This window comes from Cydia fagiglandana, chromosome 8 (genome assembly GCF_963556715.1).
Source record: "Cydia fagiglandana chromosome 8, ilCydFagi1.1, whole genome shotgun sequence".
Taxonomy (NCBI): domain Eukaryota; kingdom Metazoa; phylum Arthropoda; class Insecta; order Lepidoptera; family Tortricidae; genus Cydia; species Cydia fagiglandana.
In genome coordinates, this window is record NC_085939.1 from 19,221,629 (window position 1) to 19,235,272 (window position 13,644).

The 13,644-nt window shown below is 38.9% G+C and overlaps 2 protein-coding genes across 2 annotated transcripts; one reads left to right on the top strand and one right to left on the bottom strand.

The window, feature by feature from the left end:
• The first annotated feature begins 2,348 nt into the window (after positions 1–2,348).
• On the top strand, positions 2,349–9,208 carry LOC134666725 (glycine N-methyltransferase). The gene is made up of 6 exons (XM_063523968.1): positions 2,349–2,484; positions 3,427–3,641; positions 6,135–6,262; positions 7,009–7,268; positions 8,046–8,155; positions 8,961–9,208. The coding sequence occupies exons 2-6, from the start codon at positions 3,436–3,438 to the stop codon at positions 9,124–9,126; spliced, it is 870 nt and encodes a 289-aa protein (XP_063380038.1). The 5' UTR covers positions 2,349–2,484; positions 3,427–3,435; the 3' UTR covers positions 9,127–9,208.
• A 2,191-nt stretch (positions 9,209–11,399) lies between these two features.
• LOC134667075 (protein transport protein Sec61 subunit gamma) lies at positions 11,400–13,438 on the bottom strand. The gene is made up of 3 exons (XM_063524369.1): positions 13,284–13,438; positions 13,112–13,208; positions 11,400–12,079 (listed from the first exon to the last, which is right to left on the bottom strand). The coding sequence occupies exons 2-3, from the start codon at positions 13,203–13,205 to the stop codon at positions 11,967–11,969; spliced, it is 207 nt and encodes a 68-aa protein (XP_063380439.1). The 5' UTR covers positions 13,206–13,208; positions 13,284–13,438; the 3' UTR covers positions 11,400–11,966.
• Between the last annotated feature and the right edge of the window lie 206 nt (positions 13,439–13,644).

Sequence of the window (13,644 nt, forward strand, 5' to 3'; positions counted from 1 at the left end):
TAGACTAACTAAACTTCATTAATTCATACTTACTGTTTCACTGGCTCCACGGAGACTAAACTAGAGTTAGACCAAGCCAAGTCTGCGGCGATTTTGATAGCACACGCAGTGCAAGTGTTATTTATACGTCATAATCATAATACTCATAATTACATATTAGAAGTTTGACGTTTAATTGTGTACACTGCGTCTGGGTCAACAACTGTAATGTTTTAGAACCATAACCTTAAAAAATTAATCTTAAATTTTGCTTCCTATCGCTCTTGAATATAGGTGGAGTAGACTGATGTTTAGGGATTGCAATCCGGTCCGGCGGATCCGGTAATCCGGCCGGATCCGGCACATTTTTCATGATACCGGATCCGGCAAAATTCACCGGATCCGGTCCCGGATCCGGTAAAGTGAAATAAAGCGCTAAAATATAAAATAACAGCTTAAAACACTGCTAAAATTTAAAAGTTCTCGCCAGTATTCGAATTTTCTCGCTCGCAAACAGCAACACAACAACTTGTTTGTTAGTTGACGCCAGTCTTCTAGCCGACGAAATATGTGTTGTGAGATTTCCGTGCACCGTAAGTACTGGATTGGTTTATATTCAATTTATTATGTTGTTACATTGTAATTTAATGTACATGTTCTTTCGTTTTATTTTGTACTTATAATAAGTGTTACCTGCATTTAAAATATAATGAATAAATATTTATAAAATTAAATAGAGAAATATATGTTGACTTTTGACGACCGGTCTGACCTAGCCAGTGGGTAGTGATCCTGCCTGTGGAGCCGCGATCCTGGGTTTTCGAATCCCGGTAAGGACAATTATTTGTGTGATGAGCACAGATATTTGTTCCTGAGTCATGGTTGCTTTCTATGTATTTAATTTTAAGTATTTGTATATTATATATCGTTGTCTGAGTACCAAAAACACAAGCTTTCTTGAGCTTACCGTGGGGCTTAGTCAATTTGTGTAAAAATGTCCTATAATATTTATTTATTATTATTATTTATATGTTATTTTGTTATTATAATGCTACTAAATGTACTTGTATAGGTAAACACGTTTATTGATTTTGTTTGCTAAAACTAAAATGGTTGAATTGAGAGCACCTTTTTGTTGGAAATGTGGGTTGGGCTATAGATATTTTAAGAGAAAAAGAAGATTTTATTTGTGGTTAAGTAATGAAAACGTTGATTTTTGAAACTTAAAACAGCCGTCATCGAATTAAACTGTTGTGAGACATACTAACATTGAATAATTTACGGTTTAGACTCACTTGTTTTTAGTCACTCGCGCGACATGTTTCGGAGAGCCTAGGTCTCCTGTTAAGACACCCGTTTTATTAATCTATTAAAAAATATCCTTAACTTCGCATATAACGCTAAAAACATGATAAAATACGTGACTTGATGAATTTTTTATTCGCAACAACAATCCGGCCGGATCCGGCCGGATCCGCCGGATTGAGGCCAAAATCCGGCCGGATCCGGCCGGATTCAAAACCAGTCCGGATTGCACTCCCTACTGATGTTGCATCGGAAAATTATCAAAATTGCGAAATTCCCATTTAGAAAAATTTCGGAACAATCGCACACTTTTTTTATTTCCCGTAAATTTTTCTGAAATTTCCATCAACTAAAGTTTCCCTGGACTTGCATATCTCTAAGGTAGAGTCAGATATATGTAACCATTTTTGGAGAGTCTTACTTTATATGAACTTGCCTACGTCACTTTATGTATACAACTCCAAGGGTCTCCCCAGATATATCGGCGCGCATTCGGCAAAAGACGATAGGAAAAAGCTTTATGTCTGCGCAATAAGAGCGAAAATGTTGTCGTTCGGCTCGGCTCGCATCGGCCGGCGCCAGCCGACGCGTCGACGGCTTTTTCGCTCTTATTGCGCAGACATAAAGCTTTTTCCTATCGTCTTTTGCCGAATGCGCGTCGATTGATCAGGGAAGACCCTATGGCATACTGATTGAGATTGCAAACTGATCAAGTGAGGAAACTTATGATGATAAAAACTCAACTTGCAAGTCATCTACTCATATGTTTAGATAATACTACGAGTACATACTATATTAAATTGTTTGTTTGTTCAACTCTGATGTGTAAAAATTTTGTTCTAAAGAAGTGGTTCAAAACCAAGTCAGTATAATGCGATCGATAGGTATTTTTAAACGAGATTAATTTATTTAAAAAAATGTGTAAATATTTCTACTTGTACCTTTTAAAGAAAGTTGCTTTAGGTGTCAAATAATTAGATGGGACCTACATTATATTAAAAAAAAACAAAATCTATGCGAAATCTCCTTACGGATGGCTCTCGTATTTTTTATAAGCAAAGCCACGGGAAGAGCCATTATACAGCACGCAAGAAAAACAACTGTGAACCGAGTCAACCGAACACAGGCATCTCATTGTGGCGGCGGCAGTCCCGAGGTGACGGCGTCAGTTGACTGATATTGCATCATACGATTCATACGGTAAGTGTTAAAAACATGTTAAAAAATTTCGCGAGGCGAGAATTTCGGAAATAGCTATTTTTTTTATGTTATACAAAAAATGTTTAACCAACGTTGATTTAGTGAAAAATTAAGTGAAACGAGATAAACTGATTGGTTGAAAGGTTTTAGCCATTTTAGTGGACTCTGGTAAGTTAAAATTTAACAAGTTAGTTTGGGATTTGTACCAGTCGTAATGTGCTAAATTATTTAAAATAAAATGTAATAACTATTCAATTAAAAGTGACTTGCGGAAATGTAAAATAAACAGATAAACAAAACTTGAATAGCAAACTGATTGAGCTGATAAGCAAGAGCAAAATTAGGTACCTACTTATTCGTAGGTATATTATCAGTTTATAGAGCCAGAAGATAGCAACAGATCGACGATCATAGGTTCGTTAGAAATTATAAAGACGAATATTTCGCTGTGTAATTTTTACATTGTGAGCGAAAGTATTTGAAGAGTGTATTTTCAAAAGGGCTTATTTTTTGTATAGTGTTCATATAGAAATAAGCCCTGTTGAAAAGACTATCCTCATTTCATAATAATTGACAGCCCGTTTTTTCACATCTTACCCCACCACTGTAAGTTACGTAAAGTTTATTAAAAAGTTTGAAAAGTTCTCAAAAATATGACAACAAAACTTCCGTGAGACACAGACATATTAAATATCTTAAGAACGGGTCACTCACGTATTTTAAATCATGTCGAGCGTTTTTCGACTTAAAATACGTGAGTGACCCGTTCTTAAGATATTTAAAATATGACAAGTTTTTAAACTTGTTCAACGGGGAAATTTCACAATGTTGGTATATAACTTAATTTGGTAGAATTTGCTACGGCACATCAGTGTACCTACCCCCGCCACCCTCTATGCAAAAAAATCCGCATCAACCTCTTTAAATATTTTTTTCTTTCAGGGTTCAACAATGGCCGACAAGGTGTTCCACCCCCGCTCGGAGGGGATCCCCTCCGAGGGTGTGATGGATCAGTACGCCGACGGCAAGGCGGCCAGGGTCTGGAAGAAGTTCGTGGGAGACAGCAACCAGAGGACCCAGAACTATAAGGACTTCTTGATTGGACTGCTGCGAGCCAATGGATGCAAGAAAATATTGGACGCCGCATGCGGCACTGGGTAAGTCCGATTACTGATCATAGGGCCTATCGCGACTCACGTCCGACATGTTACCTCTCTGTAACACTTGTAAATTGGTACGTAAGTGTGACAGGGAGGCAACGCGTCGAACGGCCATAGGATAGGCCCTCTGAGATCAAAAACGTCGTTTAATTTCATAACGACTGAGAGGTTGTGTTAGGTATGAGTGTATTTCAAACCCTTTAGGCGGAGTAGATTGTTTAGTCACAATCTTAAACAAGTCTCGAGGTAGGTCACTTTTAGAGGACTTTATTTTCGATATTAGTCACTTTCAGATAACGTCACTTTCGATATATGTAGGTACTTAGGCAAAAAGATCTGGCGAAGCCTGAAATTCAGGGCGCGCCTTGCGTTCTATAACAGCATATACTAGCTGCCTGGGGTCAGTGGCGTAGCTAGCATGGGTGGCACCCGGTACGGAAATTGTGGAAATTGTGGTGGTGTGTCATCCCAAAATTCAATCAAAATTGTAATATATATTTAAAAAGAGTAATTGTAATTTTTGTTAAATAGCTCAGGATTTACTCCATCGCTTTCATTTTACGAATTTTTATAGGTGGCACTACTGATGTTCACGGTCGGGTGTCACCCCTAAATGGGTGACACCCGGGGCGGACCGCCCCCCCCCCCTAGCTACGCCACTGAAGGCGCCCCATTCTTTGTAATGGTGGAGGGTCGATTAGTTTTTCAATGTTTTATCTAAAATCATAACACGCTTTTTCCGATGTTAAATATAGGTTAGGCCTACCTATTTACACAGGGTGGCAAAAAAATAACTGCATTCCCGTTGCCAGGGAGGTTTTGGGATTATACTGAGCAATTTTTACTATTTATGGGACCAACCCCATTTTAACGAGAAAAAAATAATTGGCTGTTTTATACATTTTGGTTGGTCCATTTTCTATGAAAGGATACATTTTTTTTCGCGATTTTGGGGTTGGTCCTATTGTAAAAGTTGCTCAGTATAATCCCAAAACCTCCCTGGCAACGGGCATGCAATTATTTTTTAGCCACCGCCGTGCATACACGAATGTAGTGAAATATACAAATAGGTAGGTAGGTAAAAATATAGAGATATTTATTTGCATCCAAGTTCGTGAGTAGAGCTATTCCTAGATAACGGCGTCAGCATGGCAATAAGATAGACGTCGATCCAAAATGTTAATAACAAGAGATAAATCCTCACAAATATTATTAATTAATATGATGTAAATATATAGATAATAACTTAATAACCCTCGGATCACATCATAGGTCGAGCATTATTCATCATAACATACATGCTTGCTTTTCGTATATTTTATAGAAATGATGACGTAAATGATATTATACATTTCACGTCTGTTTATCGTGTACAGTCTGTTTGATGGTAAGCGAACTCTGAAGCAAACTAAAGTCGTTAGAGCGTATAGTGTAGGCCAGTGGTTCCTAACCTAGGGGTAATTACCCCCGTTTTATTTTTTATTACCATTGGGAGGAGGGGTAAAATCAGGTTCCCTAGTTAGTCATAGGGGCGACCGGACTGGAAAGGTTAAGAACCACTGGTGTAGGCGCATGCAGGTTACCATGGTTATATGTCTCCTGGGTCACTCATCAAAACCATGCTGGTTTTAAAATAATTAAATCATCTTAAGACACATCTGTAGAGTTGTCATTATTGTAAGCTTAAGTTCTAGGGCGTTTTCACTTAACTGTGCACCTTTAACGGCCGGTTAGCAATCGTTACAAAACTGACGGTCAATGTCAAAACCCATACATTTTGTCAGGAATGTAACGGTTAGACGTTACTGAAACATGACTTAAGTCGCGCTTTAAAGTACCAAGTTAAATGAAAATGCCCTCTAACTAGATTCGATATTGATAGCCCACGCAGTGCAAGTGTCATTTCAATCCTCAATCTTCTAAGAAATTATGACGTATAAATAAAACCACCAAACTACCAAAATCGCTGCAGACTTTTCTTGGTGTAACTCTACCATGGTTCGCAATAAATGTTCTATGGTTTACCGTCGCTTGAGGTTATGTGGCTTTGATTGAGAATGACAACACAGGCACTTTATATAACGTTGTGTTAGCTTGTATAAGCAGATCTTAGCCCCCCCCCCCCCACATCTAGCGTCTTTCGAGCGTCGGCGTCTGTCGGCGTCTGGTCAACCCTATGGAAAAAGACGTCGCTGCGCAGTTGCGTCGACGTTGCGTCGAGCGCGGCCATACATTTGCAGACGCCGACGCTCGAAAGACGCTAGATGTGGGGGGGGCCTTACAGCGGTGTATGACAGTCACACAGCCATGCCATAGACCTGTATTTAGGTTTCATATTTCAGTGGCCGGTGCCGGTATCTGACTTTCGGCAGTTGCGTTGACGTTCGGCCATAGAGTTGTAGACGCCGACGCTCGAAAGACGCTAGATGTGGGGGGGGGGGGGGGCTTAGATAAACTGAGTTAGGTATTGACACGCCACAACGGTTTCAGGATTGACTCAATGATGCTCGTGAACGAGGGCTTCGAGGTGGTCTCCGTGGACGCCTCCGACAAGATGTTGAAGCACGCTCTCAAGGCGCGCTGGGAGAAGAGAAAGGACCCTAGGTTCGATAAGTGGAGTATGTACTTTGTTTTATTATCAACCCTTTAGCGCCACTCCAAGGGACGCATTTATGCGTTAGGGGGAAGCAAGTGATATTGCTATCTCATTCTACCGCATGGCTGCGTCTCTTGAAGTGGCCGGCGCTGGGCCATCGTGTAGAGGAGCCATTAGCGCCACTTGCAACATTCCACTAACCTGGGGTTATTAACCGGTTTAACGGAGTCACCATGTTTACTAGAACCATTTGATACTGGGTTAACGGTCTAACCGATTAACCCCGTGTTGGTGGGATGGTGCAAGTGGCGCTTATAGTGTCTGCGTTTTATAAGATATAAAAAAAAAACAAATTATAGTCATGGTTTAAGTTTTCATCGACGAAGTTTACATTAAAATTAAAATAATAGACCTACCGCTTGCACAAAACGCTTAAACTGAGGCATTTATCCCACTTTTCCCCTATGGCCGCACCCATAATGTGATAGTAATTGAACTCTATATTCACTGTAGAAATGTAGAGAAGGTAGTTAGATATAATACCGAATGTTACAAAATTAACTTTTGAACTTCATTCATTTTTTGTCCCCTGAATTATTATATAAATATATTTTTTACAAATTTTTTACACTTTGTTACTGTAAAAATTCGCCTACTCGCAACACCTGAAATCATATTGTTTTACTAACTTGGTCTCTTGCGTTACCGACAACAAATGTTTACGTAGCTTGGTGGCTAATTCTCACTCTAACTACATTATATTTCCAGTAATCGAGGAAGCCAACTGGGAGACCCTCCACTCCGACGTGCAGACCTTCCTCCCCGGAGCCTCATTCGACGCCGTCATCTGTCTCGGCAACTCGTTCGCCCACTTACTGGACGAATACGGCGACCAGCGCGTCCAGAAGCGAGCGTTAGAGAACTTCGCCAAGTGTCTCAAGCCGGGGGGACTGCTTTTCATTGACCATAGGAATTATGATGCTATGATCGATAGCGGGGCCACGCCGGGACATTCTATTTATTATAATGTAAGTAGGTTAATGCACCTTTTTAATTGTGTGGGGCACTGTTAAAAAATATAATCTGCCTCGGCAACTCGTTCGCCCACTTACTGGACGAATACGGCGACCAGCGCGTCCAGAAGCGAGCGCTAGAGAACTTCGCCAAGTGTCTCAAGCCGGGGGGACTGCTGTTCATTGACCATAGGAATTATGACGCTATGATCGATAGCGGAGCCACGCCGGGACAATCTATTTATTATAATGTAAGTAGGTTAATGCACCTTTTTGTTATCAGCTGCTTATGTTGTGTGGGGCACTGTTAAAAAATGTAATCACCGATTGACGGTGATTTATAATTATATTGATAATTTTTGAGTCAGAACTTCGCTTCGGTGCTATTAGGTGTTTTATTTTTAAGTCACAATGCGCCTTGTGCAATGTGAAACTAGCTGTCCGAAATCCTGCAAAATGAACCCTATCACTTTCAAATAATGTTCAAAATCATTGTGGGAAATATATTCCCTATCTTATAAATGCTTAGTTTACACTGTTAACTACTGTCAATTAATTGGACCGTTTCGATAGTTTCGAGTAAACGTGTTTTAATCTTACAGTAGTGTAATGTAAATGCCATACGACAAAAATAAAATCTTATAAACCCTTGATCTAACTAATACAAAACCGTGAAAAGTTGTAGTAAAGTACCTAACTATTATCGGCTCTCAGTAGGTACTTACAAAATTAACGAAAACGAATGAACACATAATAATACTTGTTCGTAATGGTCAAATTCATGCTTTTCAGTGCAAGTACCCAGTGGACATCAAAACGTCAGTGCTGGTGGTGGGGGGCAAGCCGCAGCTCGTCACCCTGGATTACTGCATCGGGGGCTCCCAAGGCGGCGAGGACCGAAGGTAAGCTCCAAGCTTGCAATTCGCTGGATTACATAGATTTATCTTTTGAATTATATTGTGCCTAAAATCTTTGGCTAAATACCTAATTGTGCGCATTTTTGGTACAGACAAAAACTAGGCATCTGTATACGGTCTTGACCTGGTATTACGTGATATACCTACCTAGATATATATACCTACGACCTACCTAAGTCACAACCGGGACTGAGGCTCGTTACATTTATTTGTACACTTATAAATGTAAGAGAACATTAGGTACTTTTGTCTTTCGTGTGTAGGTAGGTAGGTAGGTATATTTGACTTAGTGATGCTATCATCATCATCAGCCAATGATCGTCCCACTGTGGGGAATTGCTTCTTTTTAGGATTCTGAACCAAAAAGGTTAAAACGGGACCCTATTACTAAGACTCCGCTGTCCGTCCATCGGTCTGTCTGTCACCATGCTGTATCTCATGAAGCGTGATAGCTAGGCAGTTGAAATTTTTACACATGATGTATTTCTGTTGCCGCTATAACAACAAATACTAAAAACAGAATATAATAAATAAAAGAGGCTCCCATACAAAAAACGTGATTATTTTGCCGTTTTTTGCGTAATGGTATGGAACCCTTGGTCCGCGAGTTCAACTCGCACTTGGCCGGTTTTTATTTATTTTACAAGAAGGCTAATAGTTCCAACCACGGAAGAAAGAATTAACGCGCCGCGCTCTGCTTTGTTTTGTGGTTCCAACGCAAATAAACGTTATTGACAGAAGGGGTCACCAACGTTCTGTCACAGATTAAAATTTCTGTTTTTTTTTTCAGCGACTTCCGCCTCTGCTACTACCCGCACAAACTAGAAAAGTTCACGCAAATATTGAAGGACGCGTTCGGCCCTGGCAACACGCACAGCTTATACGCAGACTTCAAACCTCTATCCGAAGTACCCGTACCTGGGTTCTACATACACCTCATTAAAAAACCACAATAATGTTTTTGTAATGTATAAGATACTCTGGCACAACGACCTTGTCAGTAGAAAAGGGCGGCATATTTTAAAAAAGTAGGCGCGATAGGTTCTTCCCATTGAAAATTTGATTGTCACGCCTTTTTCTACTGACAAGCCCGCTCCACACTCGTGTGCGTTCGCGGCTTCGCGCGAGTGTGAAGGGGGTCACAAGTTTGGTGTGTGTTCTACAGATTTAAACTTTCACGATTATTAAACATTATCAAACTGCACAACGGGACTTAATCGCGTATTTAAGTTTTAAGATTTACCTCCGACGTTTCGAGGACGGCGTTGTCCCCGTGGTCTCGGAGAAGACTGGCTCAAGTTGACATCAACATCTTCTAGCCGCGCGAGTTTTTCGAACTACCCGCACTTGGTCTTGTTTATCAGTTTGAACGTTTTGCGCACTAGGGATGTCACTCTGTCGACACACAACACTAACGATATTCGATTTATCGACTGTCGATATTCGTTTCCGCTTACATTTACTAATGACTGGATTCCATGTGGATGAGATCTTAAAACCCTCGTCCCGATTAAAATTGCAATGTTTTTTGATTTCAATGGCTTCCCGCACTTTTCTACTGTAGAAATGGCGATCCGTGGAGAGGATTTTAGGGTTATGCAGCTCAATCCAGTGGTTTGGTCCTGACTCCAGCAAATGCTCAGCCACCGCAGACTTGTTGACCTGACGATTTTTGACAGCTGCGATATGTTCCTTAACTCTTTCTGCTATGGTGCGCTTAGTTTCTCCGATATAGGAACTACCACAACTGCAATCTATTTTATAAACGCCAGGTGACTGGAACGGAATAACGTCCTTCGGTGATCTTAAAACTTAAATACGCGATTAAGTCCCGTTGTGCAGTTTGATAATGTGTTCTACAGCTTGGCAAAAAAGAGTAGAAATTAAAAAGTGGCAACACTGTAGTGTCGTCCCATTTTCTTATATAAATTGGTTTAAAAGGGACGACACTACAGTGTTGCCACTTTTTAATTTCTAGTTTTTTTTGCCAAGCTGTACTTTCAGTATATTAGTAAATTAACACATTCAGTGCCAGCGCGTGCTAGCCAATAATACGGAAAAAATGCCCCGAACAGTGAACCCGCCTAGCGGGTCGCTGGCAGTGAATGTGTTATTTGGAACTTACAAAATTTACTTCGGTAACACATTACTCACATTAGACAATCTTAGCAAAATTATGAATTAATTTTCAATAATTATTTCAACATAATTAATTATAGTAACATAGTTACTTTTATTTTTTGTTACTGTTCATTACCAGAATGTTTTTTTAGCTATATTTTTGGAAATTATAAAAGAAATTACAAACTACCAGTGGTAAAAGTAACACTGCAGACAATGATTATGTTCTGATGTAATCTACATACAAAAATAGTATGTTGTTTAAGTAATATTATTTATCTGATTACTTTTATTTCGTTTTGCGACATTCAAAACGATTCAATTAATAACAACATTAGTTATTTTTATTTTTTGTTACTTATTTGGTTAGTGTTAAATTGATGTAGGTACAAAGTCTTATTTTATACAGGTTTAAATGCGTTTTATAATATTATCTCAATAATTTGAATTGGACTAGTTTAATTTAGATTGTTAAATGTATTGTTTTTATTTAATATAATAAAAGTTGTTTTGTTTTCAATATGCCCATTTTTTAAAACCTTTCCCTTCTATATGTATACCTATAATTTATCGTGGCCAATCAAAATTCCTACTTTTGTACGAAGTTTCATTGATGGCTACTAGTGACCCGCCCCGGCTTCGCACGGGTTAAATACACAAAACCATAACAAATTATGAAATTATACACCTAAACCTTCCTCAAGAATAACCTCTATTAATATGAGAAAACCGCAAGAAAGTCCGTTCAATAGTTTTTGAGTTTATCGCGAACATACATACCAATACACAGACAGACGGGGGGGGGGGGGGGGGGACTGTTTTATAGGGTGTAGTGTACAAAGCGCCATCTACTCGAGCTGTCAAACACGTGACACAATTTTTTCCTAGACCTTAAAATTCTACTACAATCTGTTAAAGAGATAAGCCATAGGTACAGTCACCAGCTATATGCTACAGAACGAAGGCGGCAAAAATATGTAGTGCAATAAGAGCGCGTCACATATTTTTGCGGCCTTCGTTGTGTATAACATATTAGTGACTACATACTTACATATACAATAAAAGACTTTAAATTTAAGTGAACCCGTTAAGTGAAAGCCATTATAAGAAGTCGAATAATTTATTCATTCAATTTAAAATATAAAATGAAAATAATGGGATGCTTTAACTTAGTGTCCGGGCCTTAATTGTAAGAGTGGAGGTGGACAGAACTTAGTCTAATTACCATTCATTTATAATTAAAATTTAGTTTAATGTAAATGATTATGGAATGTTTATGATTTCAAATAATTGTAACTTTCTAATAATATTGGTATTTTATGGAGTGTAAAAGACAACAATAAACATGATTTTTAAGGTGCATCAACATTTGACGCACACCGCTCGCGAAAAGCGCTCATTTAGTAGTAAGCTAGCGTTACGAAAACGGTCACATTGAGAGTGTGTTCGCAACATCATTGTGATAAACTTAAAAGCGTTGTCAGTCAATGGACCAACTGTGGGGCAAATTCATTTCGCCGAAAGTCTAGCGGAGGGGAGGAGGGGCATACCAAACATTTTATGTAATGCTGCTGCCTCATGCTCCCCCTTGGCCTCTTGGTCACACTTTTAGACTTCCTGGAGTAAGTCCCGTCCACCTCCGAATGAGAATTACTTCTAAACTAAAACTAGGAGTTTATGATCCGACAATGATGTTGTTAATAGGGATGTGTATAAGCTTCACGAAGAAACCGATGAAACCCATGATGCAGAAACCGATGGCTGTCGCGATGGCAATCTTTTGGAATTCTGGAAAGAGAAAATATGGAAGTTTAGTATAAAATTACCATCAATATTACAAGGAATTTTTATTGCTGCAATACATAAACATCGAGTCTGAGGGCCAACAGCGAACCACGTTCGACGTGTTGCCTCTCTGTTGTACTTGTAAATACGTACTTAAGTGTGACAGGGAAACAACAAGTCGAGCGTGGATTGCGGTAGGCCCTCTGTGTTCATGCCTTTGAATGCCACGCCTATCGTGTGTAGCACGTCATTGTGAACCTTATTGGAATACATAAAGGTTGATATTGGGCTGTACCCTTAGTTACCACACCGTGTTAGGCCAAAATTGACTTTAACTTTCAGATTTATGGTTACAATTCATTGCCCAACTTAAAATCTTTGCAATTCTTTAAATTACTAAGTTGGTATTGGCAATAAGAGATATAGAACTATTATAGTTCCATAACTCACTATAGCACTAACCTCGTGCCGCCCACCATACAAGATTATAGCCAAGGCAATTAGAATCTTGTTGTATTTTCAATTGGGTTCATTTTCATTTGTTCGATAATTTTACGAGTCAAATGAAATGCTACCTACTTTCTTTTTAATTAAGGTTGAAATTCCATCGAAACTGAGTGTACATACTAATGTACATTGGGCGGCACGAGGCTAAGTAATACAAACAATCATGAAATTGGATCAAGACAAACTATATTCTTGTAAGTTTTATGCCAAGAAATATGCAAAAAAAATAACTCTCATACATACTTCTCTCGTACCTAGTTACATTGACAAATGCATGTAAAATTAATGAATACTACCTATATAAATACTAATCTTAACTAAGTATTATTTACAATTATTATGGACAAATGCCAAATTTATACTTGTTTGTGAATAATAATTGCACAGACTATAACGGGCTTTCTTTCTAAATTGGCATCGAAGCCTAGTCCACTCCACAGCCGTTGTGTTACATTTTACAGTTATATCTATATCTTACTTTCCAATCTACCTTCTATGAGAGAAAATAACATGAATATCAGGACGTACCTTTCCTGTCGGGCTTCGTGCACCTCCTGACCAGTCTGATAGAATCCTTAGCGAACTGCTTGCCAGGCTCAACGAATTTAGCGATCTGATCCATTTTCTGAAAATTAGTACACCTATTTAGAAAATGTTTAGGAGAACGGTCACTGAATATCACTTTTAAATAGAAACTTACTTATTGAGTAATTAGATTTAACAGAGTTCTAGTTAGAAAACTGCGTTGAAGCACCAATTCCGGAGGTAAATGCAAGCTTGCGTGAGAGAACGTAGCGAAACACTAGACGTCAACCAGCCACGTATCGAGAAATTTCACGCACGTCACCAGAATTAGTGATGCGACGACATGACAGCTTAGTTGATCGTTATCGATTGTCTTCAACTATCGAATTGATCATTACATTTAATATACTTTAATAATAGATATTTGGTATGAATTTTATTAAAAGTCAAAAATCGATATCAAATATTAAACATCCCCAGGTCCTGAAAATTTTAACTTAAAATTGATAATGGGCTTAGCACAGGAGCACCACGAC